Source organism: Schistocerca piceifrons, chromosome 1, assembly GCF_021461385.2.
Source record: "Schistocerca piceifrons isolate TAMUIC-IGC-003096 chromosome 1, iqSchPice1.1, whole genome shotgun sequence".
NCBI classification, from domain to species: Eukaryota; Metazoa; Arthropoda; class Insecta; order Orthoptera; family Acrididae; genus Schistocerca; species Schistocerca piceifrons.
This window is the reverse complement of record NC_060138.1, coordinates 955415363-955440042: the sequence shown is the minus strand read 5'-3', so window position 1 is coordinate 955440042 and position 24680 is coordinate 955415363. Positions and strand designations below refer to the sequence as shown.

The window sequence follows — 24680 nt, the reverse complement described above, 5'->3', positions numbered from 1 at the left end:
TGCGTGGAAGAATCTCGGCTTGAAAATTAATGCCGAAAAACAAAAAACATACGGGCAAATGATAACATCACTGCACAGCTTAAACCTAAAGGTTCCAGGTAATCGAAAAGGTGGATAAATTTGGCTACCTTGAAAGCATGAGTACACCATGTGGAGGTTGGTTCAACAGCCGCATCAACAAAGCCAAAGGCGCTTTTACAACTGTCCGCTCTACCTGGAGATTGAAGGGAATAACATTGAGGACCAAAATGTGGATACCTGAAAGTAACGTAAAGTCTGTGGTCCTATACGGGTGTGAAACATGGAATGTGACGAATCGCATAATCCATAAGCTGCAGATATTCAACAACACGTATTTGAGGAACATCCTTGAGATATGGTGACCAAATGTCATATCTAATGAAACACTCTGGGAAGGAATCAATCAGAAGCCAACTGAATTGCAAATAAGAAGCAGGAAGTGGCAATGTTTACGACATACACCTTGGAGACTTACAAAATGAACACATTGCGAAGGAAGCACTTCATTGGATCTCACAGAGACGACGGAGACGAGGCAGGCCCAGAATGACGCGGAGACGATCAGTTGAAGCAGAAGGTCAACAGCAAGGAATAGTATGGGAAGTGGTGAAAAAACTAGCAGAAGGCAGAACAAGATGGCTATCCTTTGTTGTAGTTCTACGCTGCATATAAGAAAGTTAAAAAAATTATTGATAATAATAACACTAACAATGGCACTTAGTAGTTGGTTGAAATAAACAGGTTACTACTTAATCATTTTATGTGCTTGTAAACCAATTTCATTTGCGTTTGTAGATACTGATTTGTGTTTTCCGTCTCAATTCTCATTCTCGTAGTTTTAGTTTGCCTATGTATTCATTCTACAAGATGTAAAATCGCAGGAATGTAACAACACGAAAAACACAAGAATGTATTGTAGTGTAAAAATAAATAGGAAGTGAAGTAAGTACATGAGAATGATTGAAATAGTAAGGTGTTCATAGACGACAGTTAAAAAAAAAAAGAATAAAAAAATGGAAATATGTTGCAACACATAAACAAATTTTTAATCTTACAAAATTGGAAAAATACATCAGATTTTCTAATGGCATTCTCTCTCTTTAACACTCAGGACGTCTCAATTGCAGTCGTATCTATAGAACTTCTAATAAGAGTATCGGGTGAACTACCAGTCATTCTTCTCTTTACTAGGCGTTCTTCATTGTCTAACATTTTCCAATACTGTGCGGCATCCAAGACCTTATAGCAAAACCAGTTGTTAACTGCCCACAGAGGACTTTGGGCTGCGAGGTTTCCTTTCAGCAGAGGCCCCGTGTTTCCACCGGTGGCGTTGCCAATACCAGTCTTAAAGCGGACGGGCCACTTGGCTCACAAAAGCCGGCGTGTTGCGTAAAGCAAACCAGCTTACTGAATAACTGATGCTAAGCCCCAGGAAAGGACCGCCTTTTCCAGAGCGGGCGCTGCCTGCCGCCGGCTTAGGGTGACTTACGTAACGCTGTGTCCCGCCAGCCCACCGCCAGAGGCAAGGACAGGCTTACTGACCGCCGGATCGTCAGTCTGGCCAGACCCTGGTGCCGTCACTCGGTACAGCCGCTGATTGTGAGAGATGGGGGAAAAGTTATTACAACGAACGCCTTTAATATTCTGCGCATTCTCCGCCTATATTCGCAGTGATCCTGTCATTATAGAGTCTAAAGTTTCTGTTATCCGTAAAAATATTTTGGTTGACCAGCATGAATACTATTTAGTCCATAACTCCATGTGAAATCCACTCTATTTCTACAACCTCTTTCTTTGTACTTTAACTTGCACCTAGTAGATTTCTTTCGAGTTCTTTGAGCCTCTTTATTCCTCCCGTACACGTCTTGTCAGTTTTTATGTGAATCCTATTTTGCTCCACGTTCCTTCTTGAATAAGTCACTGTCATAGAGTTCTTTATATGTCACGACATCTTTTTAAAGATCCCACCTATTTCGAATAACTAGAGCCCCTTCTTTTCGTTCTATAAAGTACGTAATAATCCGCTTGGCCAGACTTGTTGGTCTCATTCGTGCTTTATGCCCGAGAAACAAAAAGTCCTCTTCTATGCTAATCCTTTTGTAGTATCTGTTATTCCTGGCGTTGGTGGTAATCTGTGTTCTGTTGTAGCAATAAATAGTCTAGGAATATCATTTATACTAAATGAATAGCCCATAATGAGATGAATTAAGATGTTAACCATTATTCATCCACGTTTTATAAAATGTCGTCTTTCTCGTTCTTCTCTATTGTTTTCATTTCGTACAGAGCTTACTAGGTGACGGAAATAAGGAAAAATAGCTGAAGTTATTCATCCGGAGAAAGAGGAAACATCTGAAATCTGATGATATAATTTTGACCTTAACGGGAAGAATTTGGACCCTTCAATGATTCTCATTTAGTACCAGATTTCCAGTTATGGCTTAGTGGCTACGTTGGTGCCTAAAGGTCATATTGTGTCAGACAAAATTTAAGTGACTAAGCGTAAAAGTATGCGGTAAAGAAGAAAGATTTTTCTACTGCATAGGCTTTAAGGTAAGTACTGTTATTTGTTCTTGCAGTGTAACACCAGAAATTCGCAGCGGATGAATGAGAGTATGACTGCTCTTTTGGTACTGATTTGATCCGTTCTGACAGTTATAGCGAACAACCCTTAACCAGCTTGGTCAGTCTTTAAATTTCAGTAAAATACGTTTACAACAGAACAGATGTTCCGTTTATCAAGCACTCTACTGTTAGTGACCCACTCATTACAGTTCATTAATTTACACGTATGTAGTCACAGTTGCTAACGTCAGTAGATAGCCTAATTTTCTTCACTATCTATGACATATCTGGGGTAAAATGCGTATCTGGATGTATGTCAAAAAGAAATATTAAGAAAAGCTACTTCTATTTCTCTCTGCAACCATACGCTGCTGTATAAAAACGATTTTGGTTTTGTTTGCCGTTCTTATGTACATACTGAATCGATCGCTTCGCCACTCTGCTATATTGTACCTCCAGGACTTGTTCACGTACATCTGAGGGTGAGTTTGCTTTAAAATTGTGGCCAATCAATACGTATAGGATCGACAACTAGCTTCCAAATGTGGACATTCTGCTACTATTCTGCTTCCTACGGGACTGTAAATGGTAGACTTAAGATTTAGAACTTACAAACGTACGTGATGTTTGTTTAATTAAAGAGCCTGGAATTAATTACAAGCTTTCTGTTTGCCAATATGGCAATCATCATTTACGTTACTGATGTTAAAGGGTCCGCTAAAGATGGTGGTGGTGGTGGTTAGTGTTTAACGTCCCGTCGACAACGAGGTCATTAGAGACGGAGCGCAAGCTCTGGTTAGGGAAGGATGGGGAAGGAAATCGGCCGTGCCCTTTCAAAGGAACCATCTCGGCATCTGCCTGAAACGATTTAGGGAAATCACGGAAAACCTAAATCAGGATGGCCGGAGACGGGATTGAACCGTCGTCCTCCCGAATGCGAGTCCAGTGTGCCCGCTAAAGATATGTTGTTTGCCGTTTACATTACGGTGACAATCACTTGCTGCAGTTATTCCTTATTTATGGCACTTGAAAACAGAAGATTCAAATTTCAAAATACCGTGGCTCCAATTAGTTATGAAACCACAATGTACGAGGAAGAAAAACCGGCACGAATAATGCTTCAGCTTCTTTCACTTCTTTTCGTACAAGAAACTATATGAATACATATAAGAAGGGAAGTTAGTACCGAGAGCGTTATGTTAAACTTTCGAGACTATTCAGCTTTCCCCATAAATACGTCCATACTTCAACACCTGACCTGCTGCCCAGACGAAAATACACATTAATGGTTTGGTCTTGCCACAAGTACTTGGAGGTACTAACCAACATAAAAAAATCGACTTGTAATAGCTATATTTATTAGTTTGCAAATGGCTTAAGTACTGATGGAATGTTTTTCAGTTCACAGCCTCAGTCACCAATAACACTATCGGCACATATACTTGTTGCAATGGCTGTGGGGAATCTTTTTCATGTCCAAGCAAATTTTAAGATGTAGCTATACCTGTTACTGCGAGATGTGGATCCAGTGTTTAATTATAGATGGAGGGAGGGATGGGTGACATTTTCTTACAGTCTCTCTCCCCACTCCGACCTACAAAAATCTCCCTTGCTGTTCACATATCTTTTAACATGCCACAGATGTCTAGGTTATAATAATAACAAGATTAAAACTTTTTAATTCAATAACTGATTTACATGAGTGAGTGCACTCCATTAGCATAACTTATAAGAAATTTCATTTCAGAGATTTGCAGCATTTGAAAAACATTTGTCAAAAAATTTGAAAAGTGCGTGGGACATGAAGTTGACGTGAGAAATACAACTGCAACAAACTGTAAAATTTTTTACAACATTGAATCTTACATAATATAAAATCAGAGTGCGCTTTCACAAGTATCAACATCTTACAGAATGTAACGATTACGAACACAAGTCTGCAGAATATGTGAGAGCAAGAATGAGGGGAACACTTTTTCTGTCAATTATTTCCGCACGCGTTCCAGACGCCTGCTTTTGTAATTTTTATTATTCTTGGAGCAGATGTTCTTCCCTATCTGTCTCAGATCATTCTACTTCCTGCGATTCACCGGTTCTACACGTGGACTCTAAACGTATCGGCATTGTAGTCAGCAGCAAGTTAGCTTGCGAACGTTCCCCACAGGTGGTCAAGACGCATGTCTATCCATGTGGGCGTGGAATTTTATAGAATTCCTCGGCATTTTTTCAGGCTCTCCATTCTTACGCTGCTATATTCTTTGCTGCTTATTTAAGAAATTGGGAAATATGTATATGTAAAAACATAAAACCTTTTGGGAGAGGAGGTAACGTCTTCACGTGTCCTCCCCCTCTCTCCACTCCCTCTCCCCAACCGCTCTGTCCGCGTCTTTTTACAACGCTCCTACGAAAGGGACTCTGAAACGAGAATACAACACAATGTCGCTCTTTGAAGCCCAAATAAACAGAGTAAACGTTACCGTGATGGTGGAAAATCGACATACGCTACCTAATACTGAGACTTTAAATTTGTGAGAGGTGTAAATAGAGGTCGTAGTTTCTATGTTCTTGCACATTTACTGCCACTAAAAGGCTCATTATGTTGGAAGATTTGTGAAACCTGTGTTGAGGACAACGTACATACGCACCACAAAACTAAGCTCTCGACACGTTACCACACCTAGACATGGTAGTTAGCCTCTCCACTGACCTTGTTGCGCCATTGCTGCTCCGAGTAGTGTGACCATCAGAGCCGTGGTCAGCTGCTGCTGCAGCTGCGCCGCCGGCCGCATACTCGCTACCAGCATCCCACAGCAGACCAGCAGCCACCGCCGATGGCGCCACCACACTACAGCATAAACAGGATGGGAGATTAGGACCCATTCTGCACATATCCTGTCTCAGCAGCATGTCACATGCAAAAGTTGAAGTTTTACCACAACTGCAAATCGAAGGGTGATAATAACCACACTGCATGCCGCACCTCTAGTCCATTGTGCTCCACTGAAGGCAGAACAGAGATTTTGCGCGTTTACAAAATCGAGATCGGACGGTGAATAAACGCAGGGGCCAGGAAATCCGTAGAGATTGTCCCCTGTTTGGAGCTTTCATTAACTACATCATGCTTAACAGGTCTCTAGAGCTGTAATCACTGAAGAAGTGGCTAACAATCGAATACTCGGTTTGTTTATAGACTCTGTGAGACTGAAAATATAGCATCAGACTTTCGACAAATATCATCCACACAATTTCGAAGACGCCAAAGGCAGATAAGTGCGCGTACAATCAACTCAACGGCGCAGGCATCAAAATTGCTGACCGGTATAATGTACAGAAAGGTGAGCACCTACATCTGCACTGACGTCACAAAAGTCTTGGGAAATCTCCTAATGTCGTGGAGAAGCTCTTTTTTCCCGGCCTAGTGTAGCAGCTTGACTTGCCATTGGAACTCAACACCTCGCTGGAAGTCCCCAGCAGAAACACAGAGTCATGCTGCCCCTACAGCCATCCATAATTGCGAAAGTGTGGCTGGTGCGTGGCACAATTATTCGCTCGAATTCATGAGTCCATCAAGGGCAACAAATCGGCTCCAAGTAGCCTAACAAAATCATTTCCAGTTAATGATTGTACCAGAGGACCCAATCTATTCTACATAAACACACCACAGCCCATTATGGAGCCACCACCAGCTTGCACAGTGCCTTTTTGACAACTTGGAACCACGGCTTCGTGGGATCTGCGCCACACTCAAACCCAGCGATCAGCACTTAGCAAATCGGGGCTCATCTGATCAGGTTACGGTTTTCAAGTTGTCTAGGGTCCAACCGATAAGGCCACGAACCCAGGAGACACGCTGCAGGCGATATCGTGCTGTTATCAAAGGCACTCGCATCGGTCGTCTATTGCCTTAGAACATGAACCTCAGATTTCGCCGCATTTTCCGAACGTTCGTCCCACATTGATTTCTGGGGTTACTTCACGCAATGTCTCTTTCTGTTATCGCTGACAACACTACGCGTATGGCGCTGCATACGGTCGTAAAGTGAAAACTGTGTTTTCCGCGGTGAGAGGTAAAGCCTGAAATCTAGTGTTCTCAGCACATTCTTGACACTGTGGATCTCGGAATATTGAATTCCCTAACGATATCTGAAATGGAGTGTGCCATGCGTCGAGCTCCAACTACCATCCCATGTTCAAAGTGTAATTAATTCCCGTCGTGTGCAATAATCCCGTCGGAAATCTTACCGCATGAATCACTTGTGTACAAATAACAGTTCCGCCAGTGCATCGCCCTTTTATACCTAGTGTAAGCGATACTGCTGCCATCTGTATATATGCATATCACTAACCCGTAACTTTTGTCACCTCAGAGCACATATGCGTCATACGTTGCAAACCACTGTGAACTGCGTGGCAACCTACCAACTTTCAGGGCCTCTTACAGTTCCATTTCCTTATGGAGCGCGGGAAGAATGCTTAAATGTCATCACGCGCGCTGTTATTTATGTAATCGTCGCGCGGGGTAGCCGCGCGGTCAGGGGCGTCTTGTCACGGTCCGCGCAGGTCCCCGCTTCGGTGGTTCGAGTATTCCCTCGGGTATGGGTGTATATGTTGTCCTTGGCGTCAGTAAGTTTAAGTTAGATTAAGTAGTGTGTAAGCTTAGGGACCAATGACCTCAGCAATTTGGTCCCATAAAACCTTACCACAAATTTCCCATTTATGTAATCTTGTCCTTACGGTCCGTGTGGGACAGAGACATGCTGGGTTGTACAATGTTCCTCGAGTTATCATTCGCAACCGATACTTGATGATTTCTAATTGGCTTTCTCGGGATAGTTAGCTTCTGTTAGACGATGATCTCTTTTGGCTTTAGGGGAGTTAAAGGCAGCAGGGAGACAATTGTCACGTTCCATTTGATCATAAATACGTACATAGGTTTTTTGACTTAAAAAAAGCGTTAGACTTTGTAAAACGATGGCAAATTTCCAGAAAAGTAATTATAAGCCAAAGACGAATAGGATATGTTGAATGGAATAAATAGCCTAATGAGTACAGTTTATAGGTCAAGAGGAAAATCGGTGAAAGGCAAAGGTTATTAAGACTAGCAGAAATGAGATTAACGATAAACTTAACTTGAAAATTGGTGACCATGAAGAATGAAATTCTGCTATTGTGGACGCAAAACAACGTATTGCAGATGAAGCAAGAATGATATAGAAAACAGATTAAGCTAAGAGTGGATTCCTACCAAAATAAGTCTTTTAGCAGCAAACACTGGTCTTAATTTTAGAGAAAAATTTCGTTGATTGTATGTTTAGTGCACAACATTGTTTTAGAAGTTGATCATAGACTGTGTGAAATATAGGAAAGAAAGGAATCAATGCGTTTGAGACGTTGTGCTATAGAAGGATGTCGAAAATTAGGTGGACTGATAAGAAATGAGTTGCCGAACGAGATAGCGCCGTGGTTAGCACAGTGGACTCGCATTCGAGAGGACGATCGTTCAAACCCGCGTCCGGCCATCCTGATTCAGCTTTTCCATGATTTCCTAAAGCGCTTAAGGCAAATGTAGGGATGGTTCCTTCCAAAAGGCACTGTCGATTTCCTTCTCCATCCTTCCCTAATCCGAGCTTGTGCTCCCTCTCTAACAATCTCGCCGTCGGTGGGACATTAAACACTAATCTCTTACTGCCAAGAAATGAATTCTCCGCAGAATCGGAAACTAAAAAAACATATGGAAAACACTGAGAAGGGGAAGACATCTATTATGACATCTACCTTAGACTGTAAAAATTACGGGAGAAGTCAGAGATTGGAATACTTAGAACAAATAACTGAGTACGTAGTGAAGACGTGCTCTTTGAGATGAAGAAATTGACAAAGGGTCCTACACTCTGGTATATGCGACCACCAACAGGGGCCAGTCATATCAGATTACCCTTCAAACGAGGTTAGGTTCCAATGAGAAAACTTAATATGATGCGAAAGACTTATACATCAAATCCTCTCTTCTTCGTTCCCTGATGTAAAAGGTTATGTTTAATTCTAGAATAAGCCTTATCAAAAAAAATTGCTGTTTTAGAATTGTTTTACCAGGCCAATTTCATAAGACCTCTCTGTGTAGTCACGATTTTGATCAAAAAACACCCGCTATCGTTCCAGCTTATTACTGTCCAATGATCTGGGAAATCAAGATTAAGCTCCTCTTTTTATTTAATGTGGTAGGAGTACATTACCATTATTCACCATTACGAAAGTTCGAAAGTACAGGCTATCCTATTACTTCTGTGAATATGAACTTACGTAGCTGCAAATCAGTATTTCGTTGCAAATATCTGTTCCATCCGTATCAATTAAACCTGAAATGTTTAGTGAAACGGCTCTGATAGATCGTTGCTAGTTGCTTCATACCTACTTTCAATGCTTACGACAATACGTAATACTTCGAAAGTAATGATTTCTAAAGTAGCATCATTGTCGGCCGCATCTAGATTGGCCATAAATTGGTTAACAATTTTGTCTGTGCTCTGGTACTGACGGCCGTTGCTGAAAGAAAAAGTTAGACGCATGTGCCTTCATTGTGTTCTCTGTATTCCGCAAATTTTCTTGCTTGTCTTCTAAGATGTGTGTAATTTTCCATTCAGCACATCTCATTTTGTTTAATAATGTAACCAGTAGGGTTAGCTTCTACGACTACACTTGTTAATCCTAATTTTTCCCTCATTATAATTTGGTTGGAGCTTCGTATGGTACTTCTAACAACGTTCAGTTAACGTTCCTGAGGATCTCTTAACCAAAATGCTTTGGTCGTGGAGTGTTGTGTAATGTAATTTTTGATTCATATCTTTGTGACTCCTGTCCATCACATGAAGTTGTATAACGAACCTTTTTTGTGCGGCCTAGTATTCCAAGTTGCTACAACTTCCTGGAAAGGCTCAGAAACTTTAATGAGAGAAGTGCCTACCTGGTAATTCTCACAAGCCAAGTAAGATCGTTGAACTCTTTATTTAGGAATCAATCACGTTATGACATAAGTCCTCCCCTCGTAGAGTCCTTCAGTGTACTCCTCTGCACTTGAAGTGGAGTTACCGTTGCACTCATAATGTTGACACTTTCGCTTTTAATATTAGCGAAGATAGTTCTGACTTTCAATGGACTAAAAATAATCGCCAATCTATTGCAAAATACAGGTTTATTACATCCTGACCATGGTTTCTGCAGTTTTAAAACTGTATTTTCAGAGGTTTGAATCACATAATATCTGTTTCCGATGTGGGAGTCGATAACTCTGTCTAGTGTGTGTGTGTGTGTGTGTGTGCGTGTCATTCACTTAATCATGTTTTAATATACATGATTTAGAAGTAGTAGCCCTCTACTGTAAGCGGCGTTGTCTAAAACTTTTTAAAATACCACACATTTGACAATCGATCCAAGAACGTGTGATGAGGCGCTAACTCCATTAACTCTGTACGTGGCATACTTACGCTCTGTAGGATCCGATGTCAAATTATATGTTTGAATGTCGTATGTAAAGAAATCTTTAAAGTGACACACTACATTTTTTTTCGTTTGAAATTCTAATATTTTAGGAAGTTTCAAGACAAAGCGCTGGAGTAGTCAGCTACTAATTTTAAATTTGGTATTTTAAAAGTAATTAACTGCATGACACGCACATGCACTAGACACCCGATTGATACGATCTGAAACGAGACTCGTCCTACCAGACAACACATTTCCAGTCATCAACAGTCCAGTGTCGGTGATGACAGGCCCAGTCGAGGCGTAAAGCTTTGTATCGAACACTCATCATGGGTACACTAGTGGGCCTTTGGCTCCGAAAGCCCACATCGATGATGTTTCGTTGAATGGTTCGCATGCTGACACTTGTTGATGGCCTAGCACTGAAATTTGCAGCAATTTGCGGAAGAGTTGCACTTCTGTCACGTTTAAAGTTTCTCTTCAGTCTTCGTTGGTCCCGTTCTTGCAGAATCTTTTTCGGGCCACAGCGATGTCGGAGATTTAATGTTTTACCGGTTTCCTGATATTCACGATACACTCGTGAATTGTCGTACGAGAAAATCCCCATATCAAGCTGATGTGTCCTGTTGCTCGTGCGCCGACTATACACCACGTTCAAACTCCTACAAATCTTGATAACCTTCCTTTGTAGCCGCAGTAACCGATCTAACAACTGCGCCAGATATTTTTTGTCATACATAGGCCGACCGCAGCGGCATATTCTGTCTGTCTACACATCACTGTATTTGAATACGAATGCCTATATCAGTTTCTTTGGCGCTTCACTGTATATTCAGTGTTCGTATTTCCGCTTTCAGATTTTCTAGCTTTTCTACAACATGCAAACTTCTGAAAATCCAGGCTGTCCCATCGCTGTTATTCCATCATTTTCTCAAAGTTACCTCCCCTGGGCAGCCCCCTCCCAAAGATCCGACTGCTGGACTAATCCGGAATCTTTCGCCAATGGAGAGAAGATCACTCTTTCAATTACAGCGCTACCTGTCCTTGGATTATATTTTTCAATATACAGTTTTCCAAGTCCATTTGTATAATAGCACCATTTTGAACTGCTGATTCATCCTCCTTTTAGTGGCAAGAAGTTACCCGAAAACCTGTACGCTGCTCCACTCTCTTCGCATGGCCGTCGGTAGAACGAAGGTGACTTCTTATACCGTGAGTCTTTGGCCACCGTTGCGGTTGATTTTCTTCTTTCTTATTTTTCTCTGTTATTTCTTCCGTGGAGGGAATGGTGGAGGGAAAAATGGGAAGAGGAAAAAGAAGATATCAAATGCTGGACAATATCAAAGGACTCGAATATTCAGAAATGAAAAGACTGGCTATGGACAGACAAAAGTGGGAGACCTGCCGTAAGGCAGGGTACCATACTACTACTCTTCTTTGGTTTTTCCTCTGATTGATACAGTTCATCATTGAGAGAACGCAATTACATCTTAAAGAACTGTGGCCTTGCCCTAATCGCCCACGTTATTTACCTACCTTCCGAAGTTGTTTCACCGCGGAAGATCGTAGCACTGTCCATTCTTCCAATCGTCATGCGAACGTCGAAATGGCAGATATTGAGATGACCGATCGCGGAATTGAAAATCAGCTGCAATCGCTTAGTAGTGGAAAGACTTCAGGACAAGATGAGATACCTATAAGATTCTATAAAGATTATGCGAGAGAAATTGCTCCCTTTCTAGCAGTAACTTATCGTACGTCGCTTGAGCAACGAAAGTTACCTAACGAATGGGAAAAAGGCAGGTCATTCCCGTTTATAAGAAAGGCCGTAAGTCAGATCCACACAATTATAGATCTATATCGTTGACGTCGGTCTGTTGTAGAATTATGGAACATGTTTTATGCTCAAGAATTATAACGTTTTTTGAAAGTGAACAGCTCCTCTATAAAAATCAACGTGGATACCGCGAACAGAAATCCTGCGGTACTCAGCTCGCTCTGTTCCTCCATGAGATCCACAACGCAGTGGACAACGGCGCTCAGGCTGATGACGTGTTCCTTGAGTTCAGTAATGCATTTGACACCGTCCCGCATTGCTGTTTAATGAAACAAATACGTGCTTACGGAGTATCGGAGCAGAACTGCGATTGGATTCAAGACTTTCTAGCAGACAGAACTCAACATGTCAATAGAACTAAATTGACAAAGGTAATATCCGGAGTACCATAGGGAAGTGTGATAGGGCTGTTGCTGTTAACAATATTTACAAATGATCTAGTAGAAAGCGTCGTATGCTCTTTAAGGCTATTCGCAGATGATGCAGTTGTTTATACCAAAGTAGCAACCTCAGATGATAGTAAGAATTGGCAGGACGATCTGCAGATAATTGATGAATGATGCAGACTCTGGCATATATAATGTAAATGTAACATGTTGCGCAGAGGTAGGAAAAACAGATAGGGGCAAACGCAGACACAAGACTCAGATTCATTAAAAGAATTTTAATTTGTAACCCATCCACGAAAGAAGTGGCTTATAAGGCGCTTGTTCGCCCGATTCTTGAATATTGTTCATCTATCTGGAATCCCTATCAGGTAGGACTGATGGAGGAGATAAAGAAGATCCAACGAAGAGCGGCGCGTTTCGTCACGGGATCGTTTACCTGGCGAGAGAGCGTTACTGCCACTGGCAGACGTTACAAGAGATTCATTGTGCATCACGGAGAGAGATTTACTATTGAAATTTCGGGACAGAACTTTTCAGGAGGAGTCAGGAAACATTATACTACGTCGTCGTCGTCCACCCACCGCCCCTCATCGCCACATACATCTCGCGTATTGACCACGAGGAGAAAAATCGAGAAGTTAGAGCCAATACAGAGGTTTACCGACAATCATTCTTCCCACGCACTATTCGCGAGTGGACCGTGGTTGGAAGGATCAGCTTGTGGTAACGAAAGTACCCTCCGCCACACACCATTAGGTGGCTGGCAGAGAATAATGTAGATACAGTTATTCTACGACGTTGTTTAGTTGATTGTTCAGTGTCGCATTAGACGAGATTTTTCGTAAGCGTAAATTTCGGGAGGTAGAACGATGTTACACTTCATGTCGAGAATTAATTTGCGGGCATGCTGCTGTTTGCTAATTAGTGTCGCCGAGATTTAGTAACCTTCTCGGTTGCCGTCATAACGGGAGCTTTAAATCTATATATATTTATTATACATGGAATGTGATTTATAACCTGTAGTTTGATGATCGTGCCGCTCGGAGTGGCCGCGCGGTTAGAGGCTCTATGTCACGGATTGGGCGATCCCTCCCGCCAGGCATGGGTGTATGTGTGTGTTGTTGTTAGCCTAAGTTAGTTGAAGTTAGTTTAAGTAATGTGTAAGTCTAGGGACCGATGGGCTCAGAAGTTTGATCCCTTAGGAATTCGCCGGCCGGAGTGGCCGTGAGGTTCTAGGCGCTACAGTCTGTATCCGCGCGACCGCTACGGTCGCAGGTTCGAATCCTGCCTCGGGCATGGATGTGTGTGATGTCCTTAGGTTAGTTAGGTTTAAGTAGTTCTAAGTTCTAGGGGACTGATGACCTGAGAAGGTAAGTCCCATATTGCTCAGAGCGATTTGAACCCTTAGGAATTCACACATTTGAACATTTTTGATGATCGTGACGCCATTAGCCACATTAAAATATTTCTTATGCCCTCTTTTTGCCTCTCACCTATAAGATGACACCATAGGGATCGGAGACTTGCATCTTGTAGAGCACAGTCAATAACGTAACTGTCGTAACCCAAGGTCAATTTTGATGAACCGTGACTTCGCTAATTTCCTCATATAAAAGGGTCAAAACTGTGTGTCCGTCGGCTTGTCACCTACAGTAAACATGTTTGCTTATTGCTATCCCCCTTTTGATCACATTCGTACAAGTAATCTTACTGTAGAGCCGTTACTTTGTAACCTCCCCACAAAAAATTGTATTAAATAATAATAGTGTAACCTCGGAACAAAATTGGTTCCCATTTATAACGTCCCTACATAAATTCGTTCACATTTAACCTCCACACTAAATTCGTTCTTTCACATTTAATGTACCCACAAAATTCTTTTCTCATTTAATGTAAGCTCGAAACAGAAAAATTCTTAAACCTCGTAATAAAATATAAATTCAGTAACCTGGTAAATTTTGGACGACAGCAGTGCTGCGTCTGGCCCTGTAAGATCATTCTGAATAAAAAAGCAAAAAAATTCTTACCTCAATAAATTTGCCAAAAATCTGTTCTTACAATAAAATTTTTCCGGCACAGCTCTGTGTAATGCTGGCGGATAGATTTGTCATTTATGAAAAGAAGCAACTGATTTTTCTTTTGCAACAATCGGAATGTTCATGGATGGGAGAAATTAATAAATTCTTTATATTGAAATGAATGCTTGTAAAAAAATTACTTTATATGACAAAGATTATTATTAGCACATTTTTAAAACATTTACATCGGAGTTCAAATAACATCTACATCTACATGACTACTCTGCAATTCACATTTAAGTGCTTGGCAGAGGGTTCATCGAACCACAATCATACTATCTCTCTACCATTCCACTCCCGAACAGCGCGCGGGAAAAACGAATACCTAAACCTTTCTGTTCGAGCTCTGATTTCTCTTATTTTATTTTGATGATCGTTCCTACCTATATAGGTTGGTGACTGAAATTTCGTAAATAGATCTCGCCGTGACGAAAAACGTCTTTGCTGAAATGACTTCCATCCCAATTCGCGTATCATATCTGCCACACTCTCTCCCCTACTACGAGATAATACAAAACGAGCTGCCCTTTTTTGCACCCTTTCAATGTCCTCCGTCAATCCCACTGGTAAGGATCCCATACCGCGCAGCAATATTCTAACAGAGGACGAACGAGTGTAGTGTAAGCTGTCTCTTTAGTGGACTTGTTTCATCTTCTAAGTGTCCTGCCAATGAAACGCAACCTTTGGCTCGCCTTCCCCACAATATTATCTATGTGGTCTTTCCAACTGAAGTTGTTCGTAATTTTAACACCTAGGTACTTAGTTGAATTGACAGCCTTGAGAATTGTACTATTTATCGAGTAATCGAATTCCAACGGATTTCTTTTGGAAATCATGTGGATCACCTCACACTTTTCGTTATTTAGCGTCAACTGCCACCTGCCACACCATACAGCAATCTTTTCTAAATCGCTTTGCAACTGATACTGGTCTTCGGATGACCTTACTAGACGGTAAATTACAGCATCATCTGCGATATGCTGTACATTACTAGATATGCGCGAGGCTGCTTTTTACCTTATACAATTATACTCAGGCTCCGGCATCGCTGCACCGCGACCGGCCAGCCAGTACGATACACCAGACCAGAGCAGAGCAGACTCCACACGAGCGCAGACTAGCGCAGACTAGTAACAACTTACTGCTACAGCTACACAGTTCGTACTGAGTCAACACTGCTCTCTGGTCAGCGATTCTCTTATACCTTGCATATCGCAGGCAGCGCATGAGCAATACATCGAAATTACATCTGATCGGACCTCTTACATAATATTACATCTGTATTACATCTGCTCGGACCTCTTGCATAAAATTACATCTGCTCGGACCTCTTACAACTTCACTTCCAAAGAATTTGATCTTTTGGTGCGACTAGACGTCATTTTCTGAAACATAAGGCCTTTGATCTCCATACGTCACCTCAAGTTTCAGAGTGGGTTTCCTAATGATGCTCTTCTTATAGAAATACAGGATGTACAATACATTCTAAAGACTGGGTCCACGTGCTGAAGTGGAGCGAACGCTGCGTCCGATTACCAAACACCATTGGTATCGCAAATTGAAGTCTTCCTTTCCTAACGAATTGTCTTTCTCTTGCAGCAAAGATATTAATTTATAGAGGGTTTAACAGATATATGATTTTACAGTTCAATCATTTTACTTTGAATTTTCACCCCGCAGTCCCACAATTCGACAGAGCGTGCAAGCTGTGTCGTCGTTACACACGCTTCTCCGCAGCTCAGATGGAGTAATATTCGATAGTGGGCGCTTGTCTTGACAGAGGCCCTCACACAGCAGTGAATTATGCACATCTGCCTCCACACCTACTTTAGGAATGAAGTCAGTGACGTACACCAATCATCTACATCTACATCTACATGACTACTCTGCAATTCACATTTAAGTGCTTGGCAGAGGGTTCATCGAACCACAATCATACTATCTCTCTACCATTCCACTCCAGAACAGCGCGCGGGAAAAACGAACACCTAAACCTTTCTGTTCGAGCTCTGATTTCTCTTATTTTATTTTGATGATCATTCCTACCTATTTAGGTTGGGCTCAACAAAATATTTTCGCATTCGGAAGAGAAAGTTGGTGACCTAAATTTCGTAAATAGATCTCGCTGCGACGAAAAACGTCTTTGCTTTAATGGCTTCGCCGGCCGGAGTGGCCGTGCGGGTCTAGGCGCTACAGTCTGGAGCCGAGCGACCGCTACGTTCGCAGGTTCGAATCCTGCCTCGGGCATGGATGTGTGTGATGTCCTTAGGTTAGTGAGGTTTAATTAGTTCTAAGTTCTAAGCGACTGATGACCTAAGAAGTTAAGTCGCATAGTGCTCAGAGCCATTTAATGGCTTCCATCCCAACTCGCGTATCATATCTGCCACACTCTCTCCCCTATTAGGTGATAATACAACACGAGCTGCCCTTTTTTGGATTCCTTCGATGTCCTCCGTCAAGCCCACCCGGTAAGGATCCCACACCGCGCAGCAATATTCTAACAGATGACAAACGAGTATATTGTAAGCTGTCTCTTTAGTGGACTTGTTGCATCTTCTAAGTGTCCTGCCAATGAAACTCAACCTTTGGCTCGCCTTCCCCACAATTTTACCCATGTGGTCTTTCCAACTGAAGTTGTTCGTGATTTTAACACCCAGGTACTTAGTTGAATTGACAGCCTGAGAATTGTACTATTTATCGAGTAATGGAATTCCAACGGATTTCTTTTGGAACTCATGTGGATCACCTCACACTTTTCGTTATTTAGCGTCAACTGCCATCTGCCACACCATACAGCAATCTTTTCTAAATCGCTTTGCAACTGATACTGGTCTTCGATTGACCTTACTAGACGGTAAATTACAGCATCATCTGCGAACAACCTAAGAGAACTGCTCAGATTGTCACCCAGGTCATTTATATACATCAGGAACAGTAGAGGTCCCAGGACGCTTCCCTGGGGAACACCTGATATCACTTCAGTTTTATTCGATGATTTGCCGTCTATTACTACGATCTGCGACCTTCCTGACAGGAAATCACGAATCCAGTCGCACATCTGAGACGATACTCCATAGGCCCGCTGCTTGATTAGAAGTCGATTGTGAGGAGCGGTGTCAAAAGATTTCCGGAAATCCAGAAATACGGAATCAGCCTGAGATCCCCTGTCGATAGCGGCCATTACTTCGTGCGAATAAAGAGCTAGCTGCGTTGCGCAAGAACGATGCTTTCTGAAACCATGCTGATTACGTATCAATAGATCGTTCCCTTCGAGGTGATTCATAACGTTTGAATACAGTATATGCTCCAAAATCCTACTGCAAACCGACGTCAATGATATAGGTCCGTAGTTCGATGGATTACTCCTAGTACCCTTCTTAAACACTGGTGCGACCTGCGTAATTTTCCAATCTGTAGATACAGATCTGTCGGTGAGCGAGCGATTGTATATGATTCCTAAGTAGGGAGCTATTGTATCAGCTATCCACTTTAAAACTCGTATGAAGATTACAAAATGATTTTCAGCTGAAATATCAATACAAGATGTCGATGTCATAGGCTGCAAGCCCGAAAACTCAGGTGAGATTCATTTGTGTTTAAGAGTTTTCCTTTCATTGTTTTGATGAAATCGTCCCTCAGTTCGTATCATGGGCTCCGCTCCACTGGCTAACGTCTTCCAACGTACTGATTTTCCCATTTGGCTTTAACATCCGTCTACTTCCGACGCGTTGTTTTGTCACGTTTCTTTGCCTAGCCTGCCGTCGCAAGCAGTAGATCTCGTTTCCTCCCATAGTACTATGACAATCCGATACGTCACTTCTATCTGTACAACGCCAAGCTACCTACTTAAACGAGACACATTTTCATATCCTTATCCAGGGGTTTCTTTCATATATTAAAATGGCAATCAGTAGGCATACAAGCGACGATGAGGCCTTTTGGGATGCTGAGAATACAGAAAATTTCACTGATGAGAAGGGGCCAGAATAAGAATTATTGGCTTCTATGCGGCAATATAAATCGTAATGAATCCAAGACCAGAGCTGAAGAAGTGACAGTAATGTACAATCTGTCTGAAAATAAAGCGAATGCTTATCGTGATGCTGATATTATTTTCGATTCTCTTTTGGACAATATGGACTGGCGTATCTTAAAAGTGCTCAGCCAACAATGGAACTCGAATTTTGCAGCTCGTGTGTACGATTATCAGCTATATTGTTGTACAACAATGAGCATACAACAGCGAAAATACAGAAAGTGACTCCACAAACGAAATATACACTATAACACTCGAGGAGAGATGTTTCGCCAGATAAAATGAAGGTATATCTTGGTACATCACGTATCATCTGAAAACAAGGTTACATAGGGAGGCTACCGAAGACTACACTGACCGTATCCCATTGTCAATGGATGTTTACTCCAACTTAGAGTTTTTAAGGTGTTCTTTTAGGATTTCTCTGGGTGAGGGGAAAGGGGACGGATGTGGAACAGGACTAGCAGAAATATAGGAGTGGAAACAATTAACTCTCTCGTCTCTGTACACCCGGAAGTGCTCAGTAATGTTTAACTTGCATACATTTTCAGTAATTTAGTATTCAATGATATTACACTCAAAACAAGTAAATTTCATTTACAGGCGGATTATTTTTGAATATATGCTCATGTGTAGGATAAGTTGCACTTGCTCGCCTACCATTCATAAGTTTGGTTCACACACAGACAACGTTTTTCAACACATTCCAAAGTATTTTATCCACTTTCAGTATTCATCACATGATCCTTGTTTATATATTTTTCTTTTACCTTCCGTCATGTCTGAATTCACAATTCGTACTTTGAAAGAATTTCTTTTTTCTTTAAAAGGAAACCTCGCTGCTAAACCTATAACTTGGACTGCTGTGGATGGTGAAACACATTCATCGCAGAGCTTCTTCTCCATACAGCGCTTACATTTCTTTACAGTGTAGAACTTTCACTGAATTCTCTAATCCATTAAACATGTATGCTTTCGTTAGCGTCGTCTTTCTCTTATTTGCTATTGTTACTCGTCAGGTAATTATGTCTTTGTTGACCTTACTGTCGACAACATATAATTAGGAGATCTGATCTTTATGGCAAATTACTTTACCGTTACTGAGAGTTCGGCTAAGAAGCGCATTAATACCTAGTACATTCGTTCAATATTTCACTTAAAATTTGTTTTGAAATTTAGTTTGTTGTTAATAATTTTTTGAGGGCTTTCTTCTGACAGAACACCAACTCATCCGAAGAGTTGAATATGTAGATTCTCTCTTGAGACACGTTTCGTTCTTGTGACTACTGTAGTAGGTACTTCCCACACGTCACGCACGCTTTCCTATGAGTTCAGATTAGTGACAAATGTTCAGTCGAACCTGACAGCACAGGAAAGCTGTCAAAACGGACGAGACGTAAATGTACAGACGAATATCAAAGTCAAAAGTGCCATTTACGTACAGTGTCTTATAGGGCGCGTACGTACAGCAATCAGAAAAGATAACAATACAATTTATTTCCTAATGTAGCTTAATTTTCTCTAATTTTTAGCTTACTTGAAAGTGCAGTGTCCACAAAAGCGATCTTAAGCTGCTGCATGAGGCTCAGAGGTTGAGATCAGTTCTGTCAGTGGTATGTATCCTGAGAGCGGCAGTAACGCGATTTTGTGCTCTGCAGAGCGACGTCTTGCTACGTCGGAAAGTTTCCATTGTCTTTCCTCGGGCCGCAAGAGTCTTTCTCCAGTTAACTCGGTCGGGTGAGTTTCTCGAACTCTCCGACGAGCAGCTGCGTCTGGAGCTGTTCCTATCCTGGGTGCAATCTGCGGACGGACAGCCGATTTTTCTAGAACGACGCTGCTACAGCAGTCTGCTAGAACTGCAAGAAGCTGTCGGATAACAAGATATGGTGAAGTAACGAAACAGAGATTTTCATAATTACGTTGCAAGTTAACTGCCTGTCGTAATGCACCAAAAAAATTGAAATGCCTTACATAACCAAACCCTGTTATGCAATGTAAACTCGCTGGGCTAAGACGCACGGAGACGTATGAGTCATACAACATTTGCTGCTATAAACTACTGCTCTCTTTATTGGTTAATAACAAGTGAAAATTGAAAAAAAAAATTCAAAATTTTATACTTGAATTTATTATTACCCAATCCTTGCTTGAGTTAGTTGAAAATCTTGAATCTAGTTCCACATCCCTATCAGCAAAGAAACATTAGATTGCATTGCCGTATCAGAAAGATACATCAATCTTTTTTTCGTTTTCAGGTAAGACATGTTCGATCCATAGCTCTTCAGTTGAATGTAATACAGAGTGAGTCAGGAGGAAAGATACATGCTTTTGCGGGTGATACTACTGGTGATTCTGAACAAAGAAACTCTAATAAATATAGACCCATTTCTTAACCGTCTCCGGGTTAACCAATGTAAACAGCTAGGAACGGGAAAGGTGCAGGTGACGGTAAATTAGTATACTGTTATGTTATGGTTTGTTTCATTGTGTACGTTTCCTCACAGAGGATGTTCAAACAGTCCACCGTGCTCTTCAGTGCATACTGCTGCTCTTGTAGAAAGGCGTTGTCTCGCCGATCGGAGCTCAGTTTTGAATTCTTTTACCTGGGCACAAGCATGTGAAATACGAGCAAGAAATTCCTCTCTTGTGTCCACTCAGTGCTTGTAGATGTCGTTCTTCCGCCATCCCGACAAGCAGTAGTCCAATGGGGTAAGATCGGATGACCTCGGTGGCCAAGAAATGACTCCACGGTGACCGACCCAGCGATCAGAACACGTTGTGTTGTGATACTCTGGCCGTACGGAATGTATAGGAGCTCCGCCGTGCTGAAAGTACTTACGAACTCGTGTTGCCAAAGGGATATTCTCCACGTCTACTGGTAACACATTTTGAAGAAACTCAAGATACCGTGTCCCGGTAAGACTGTTATCTAAAACAACTGGACCGATGAGTTGGTCATCAATAATACCGCACCACATGCTGACTGAGAAACGTCGTTGAAAATTAGTTTCCACAGGAGCATGCACATTTTCATTTGCCCATACATGAGAGTTGTGCGTGTTGTTGATTCCGTTGTGGGTAAATGGCGACTCTTCAGTGAACAGAATACGTGGAATTAATCGATCACTGACAATGATCCATTGACAGAATTCTTGCCGGGCGGCACCATCTCCTTCATGCTGGTGTTGTAAACTCTGCCGATGAAAGGGATACAGACAGTGCTCGTGTGCTGTGCGTAACCCTCGTGTTCGTGGAATACCTAGTTGGGCAGCAATTCTTCTAGAGACAGTAGTAGGGCTGCGTTCCACTACTTGAAGAATGTTCTTATCTTCATTAAGAGTTTGTTGTACGGGACGTTCAGAGACAACGTTTACGCTTGGAAGCGTACCACGCTGAAGCAATCCATGAAACACCCTGTTTAACGATCTGCTATCTGGCACTCTGCGATTCGGAAATCATTGCTGGTATTCTCGCACAGCAGAACTGGAATTCGCACTAGACAAACCATAGGCAAACACCATCGCAGCATACTCTGCATGTGTGAAGATCCGTGGCATTTTCACTGCACAAAACTGTATTCGTTGTTCACGTAACAACACTGTAGTACCGTGCACTATGACAAGCACTGTCGGACTGAGACTTGAGGTGAACAACTGCACCATGCGCAAGTGAACTGCATACTGACACGGTTAGTAAAGACGACACTACACGTTTCCCGTTCCTAGTTGTTTTCAATGGTTTACCCAGAAACGGTTAAGAAAAAGGCATACGTTTATTACGAGTTTTTTGTTCAGAATCACCACTAGTATCACCCCTTGAAGCATGTACCTTTCCTCCTGACTCACCCTGCATATGCATGACGTTTCAAAGCCTTTGCATCAAACCTTTAGGCGTTGACAGATCGCATCGTGGAAACAACTTTTGTTAAAAACAAATGTTGGCTGCTGCTTTCCAGCAATATCTGGGTGTCGTTTTGTACTGGCTTTGCCACCTCTCAGGGGCATAATGTATAGTCACTCTGTCGCGTGCGTGTGCCTTTGTGTCTCCTATAATTCTGTCATCTGCTCGGTATGAAACAGAGGGAAGCTGAGCAAAATTAAAGTTCCTGTTTCGCTTGTAAGGTATCCTTCTCCACTCAGAGACAGTCGTTCTTAAAGTTTTCTTGATGGAAGTCACTCTATCAGTTAACTGGAACACGTTGTGTGACTCATACCTAGTTAGTAGACCCTGCCTGTTCGGTAAAATATACACGTCCGGGAGCCAGATAATACTAAAGGACGCGTATCGTTGCTGGGAAGCATCAGTGAACATTTTGTCTAACAAAAGTTGTTCACCTGAAATATCATCCCTAGCCGTCTGACGAAAAAGTTTTGAAACATCTTCACAAATAGTGTGATTAAACCGTTCACTATCCGCAAATGCTAGTGCGCGCTGAAAAACATTGATCTTGTTATACAAATTCTTGCTGTTTAGAAAATTCGATGTGAGTTGCCATTATTAATGTACTTGTTGTTAGCACTGTTCACTTAGTGAATTTACAAGTTTCATAGACACATGTTCGTACTTAGTATAGAAGTGAGAATGAGTTTGTTTTCAATCGCTGTGTATAATCATATATTTCTACCTGCTTTTACATTCCACTTGCGGTTGAACAGGTGCATATTTTCTACACGGCCAAAACGTTACGACTACTGCTCACAGCAAGACCATGTGCCTTCTTGTGGAATTATGTGTCCACACACATTAAGTAATGTATATGCGCAAAGTAAGTATTTTATCGAATATAGGGGTGGCAAAAGAAGAAACCGTCTGACATTAGCGGCTTAGACAGATCTGAACTGTTATAGGCCGACGTCGAAAACAAGACCCTCGGAAACGTTGATGCTCGTTGTGTCTTCGCGTGCTAGTGTCGTCAGCATTATAGACGACACGTTTTATCGGCGTGGTATCGGAGACTCGTCCACTGTCTAAAGCAGGGTAGGTGGTGATCTGTGGCAGATATGACAACAGTATACCACACTGGCGGAGCCACAAGTATTACTCACATAGTTAAGCATATTGTTGGACATGGTGCTTCGAATCAAATGAACTCTACGTGATCCCATGTCGACACGACGTCCTAAATTACAACTGAAGTAGGCAAAGCATTAACGAGATTGGATCGTGGATCAATGGAAACGCGTCGCTTGGTGAGGTGAATCAGTTTCTTGTTACAGCAGATTGATGATCGCGACTGGCACCTCCTTCATCCGACCTAAGGGTCCTTTGTCCTCCACGAGGTCTTTGGTAGAGTCGAAGATACCTGTGGACTACGTGTACATTATTGCGCAGATGCCTTCCCCGAAGGTGATAGTATTTTCCAGAAGGATAGCTGCCGTGGCACAAAGACAGATTCGTGCTGTAGAGGTTTGAGAAGCATGATAGTGAACTTGGGTTGATTTCTTGTCCACCACAATCGCCTGATCTAAACCGGATTGAACACAATGGGTGTAAACTCCTCTTTCGCAAACCACTGGCCCGTAATTTACGGGATTTTTGTGACCTGTACGTATACAAGGTGCATTCAAGTTCTAAGGCCTCCGATTTTGTTTCTCCGGACTGGAAAGAGAAACATGCGCATTGTTTTAATATGAGGCCGCGTTCATTGTCAATATGTCCCAGAGGTGGCAGCACCGTACGACAGATGGAATTTTACCGCCAGCGGCGAGAATGAGAACTGTTTTAAATACTTAAAATGGCGACGTTTTCCTTACTTGAACAGCGTGCAATCATTCGTTTTCTGAATTTTCGTGGTGTGAAACCAATTGAAATTCATCGACAGTTGATGGAGACATGTGGTGATGGAGTTATGGATGTGTCGAAAGTGCGTTCGTGGGTGCGACAGTTTAATGAAGGCAGAACATCGTGTGACAACAAACCGAAACAACCTCGGGCTCGCACAAGCCGGTCTGACGACATGATCGAAAAAGTGGAGAGAATTGTTTTGGGGGATCGCCGAACGACTGTTGAACAGATCGCCTCCAGAGTTGGCATTTCTGTGGGTTCTGTGCACACAATCCTGCATGACGCCCTGAAAATGCGAAAAGTGTCATCCAGGTGGGTGCCACGAATGCTGACAGACGACCACATGGCTGCCCGTGTGGCATGTTGCCAAGCAATGTTGACGCACAACGACAGCATGAATGGGACTTTCTTTTGGTCGGTTGTGACAATGGATGAGACGTGGATGCCATTTTTCAATCCAGAAACAAAGCGCCAGTCAGCTCAATGGAAGCACA

The 24680-nt window shown here is 42.1% G+C and overlaps 1 protein-coding gene across 1 annotated transcript in view; it reads right to left on the bottom strand.

Annotated features, from left to right (window-relative positions):
* Window positions 1-24680, bottom strand: part of LOC124776791 (discoidin domain-containing receptor 2-like) — a 289032-nt gene that overhangs the window by 244904 nt on the left and 19448 nt on the right. The window contains exon 2 of the mRNA XM_047251933.1: window positions 5294-5431. Coding sequence (XP_047107889.1) covers window positions 5294-5390 — 97 coding nt within the window. The 5' untranslated portion in view covers window positions 5391-5431. The remainder of the gene's footprint in view (window positions 1-5293; window positions 5432-24680) is intronic.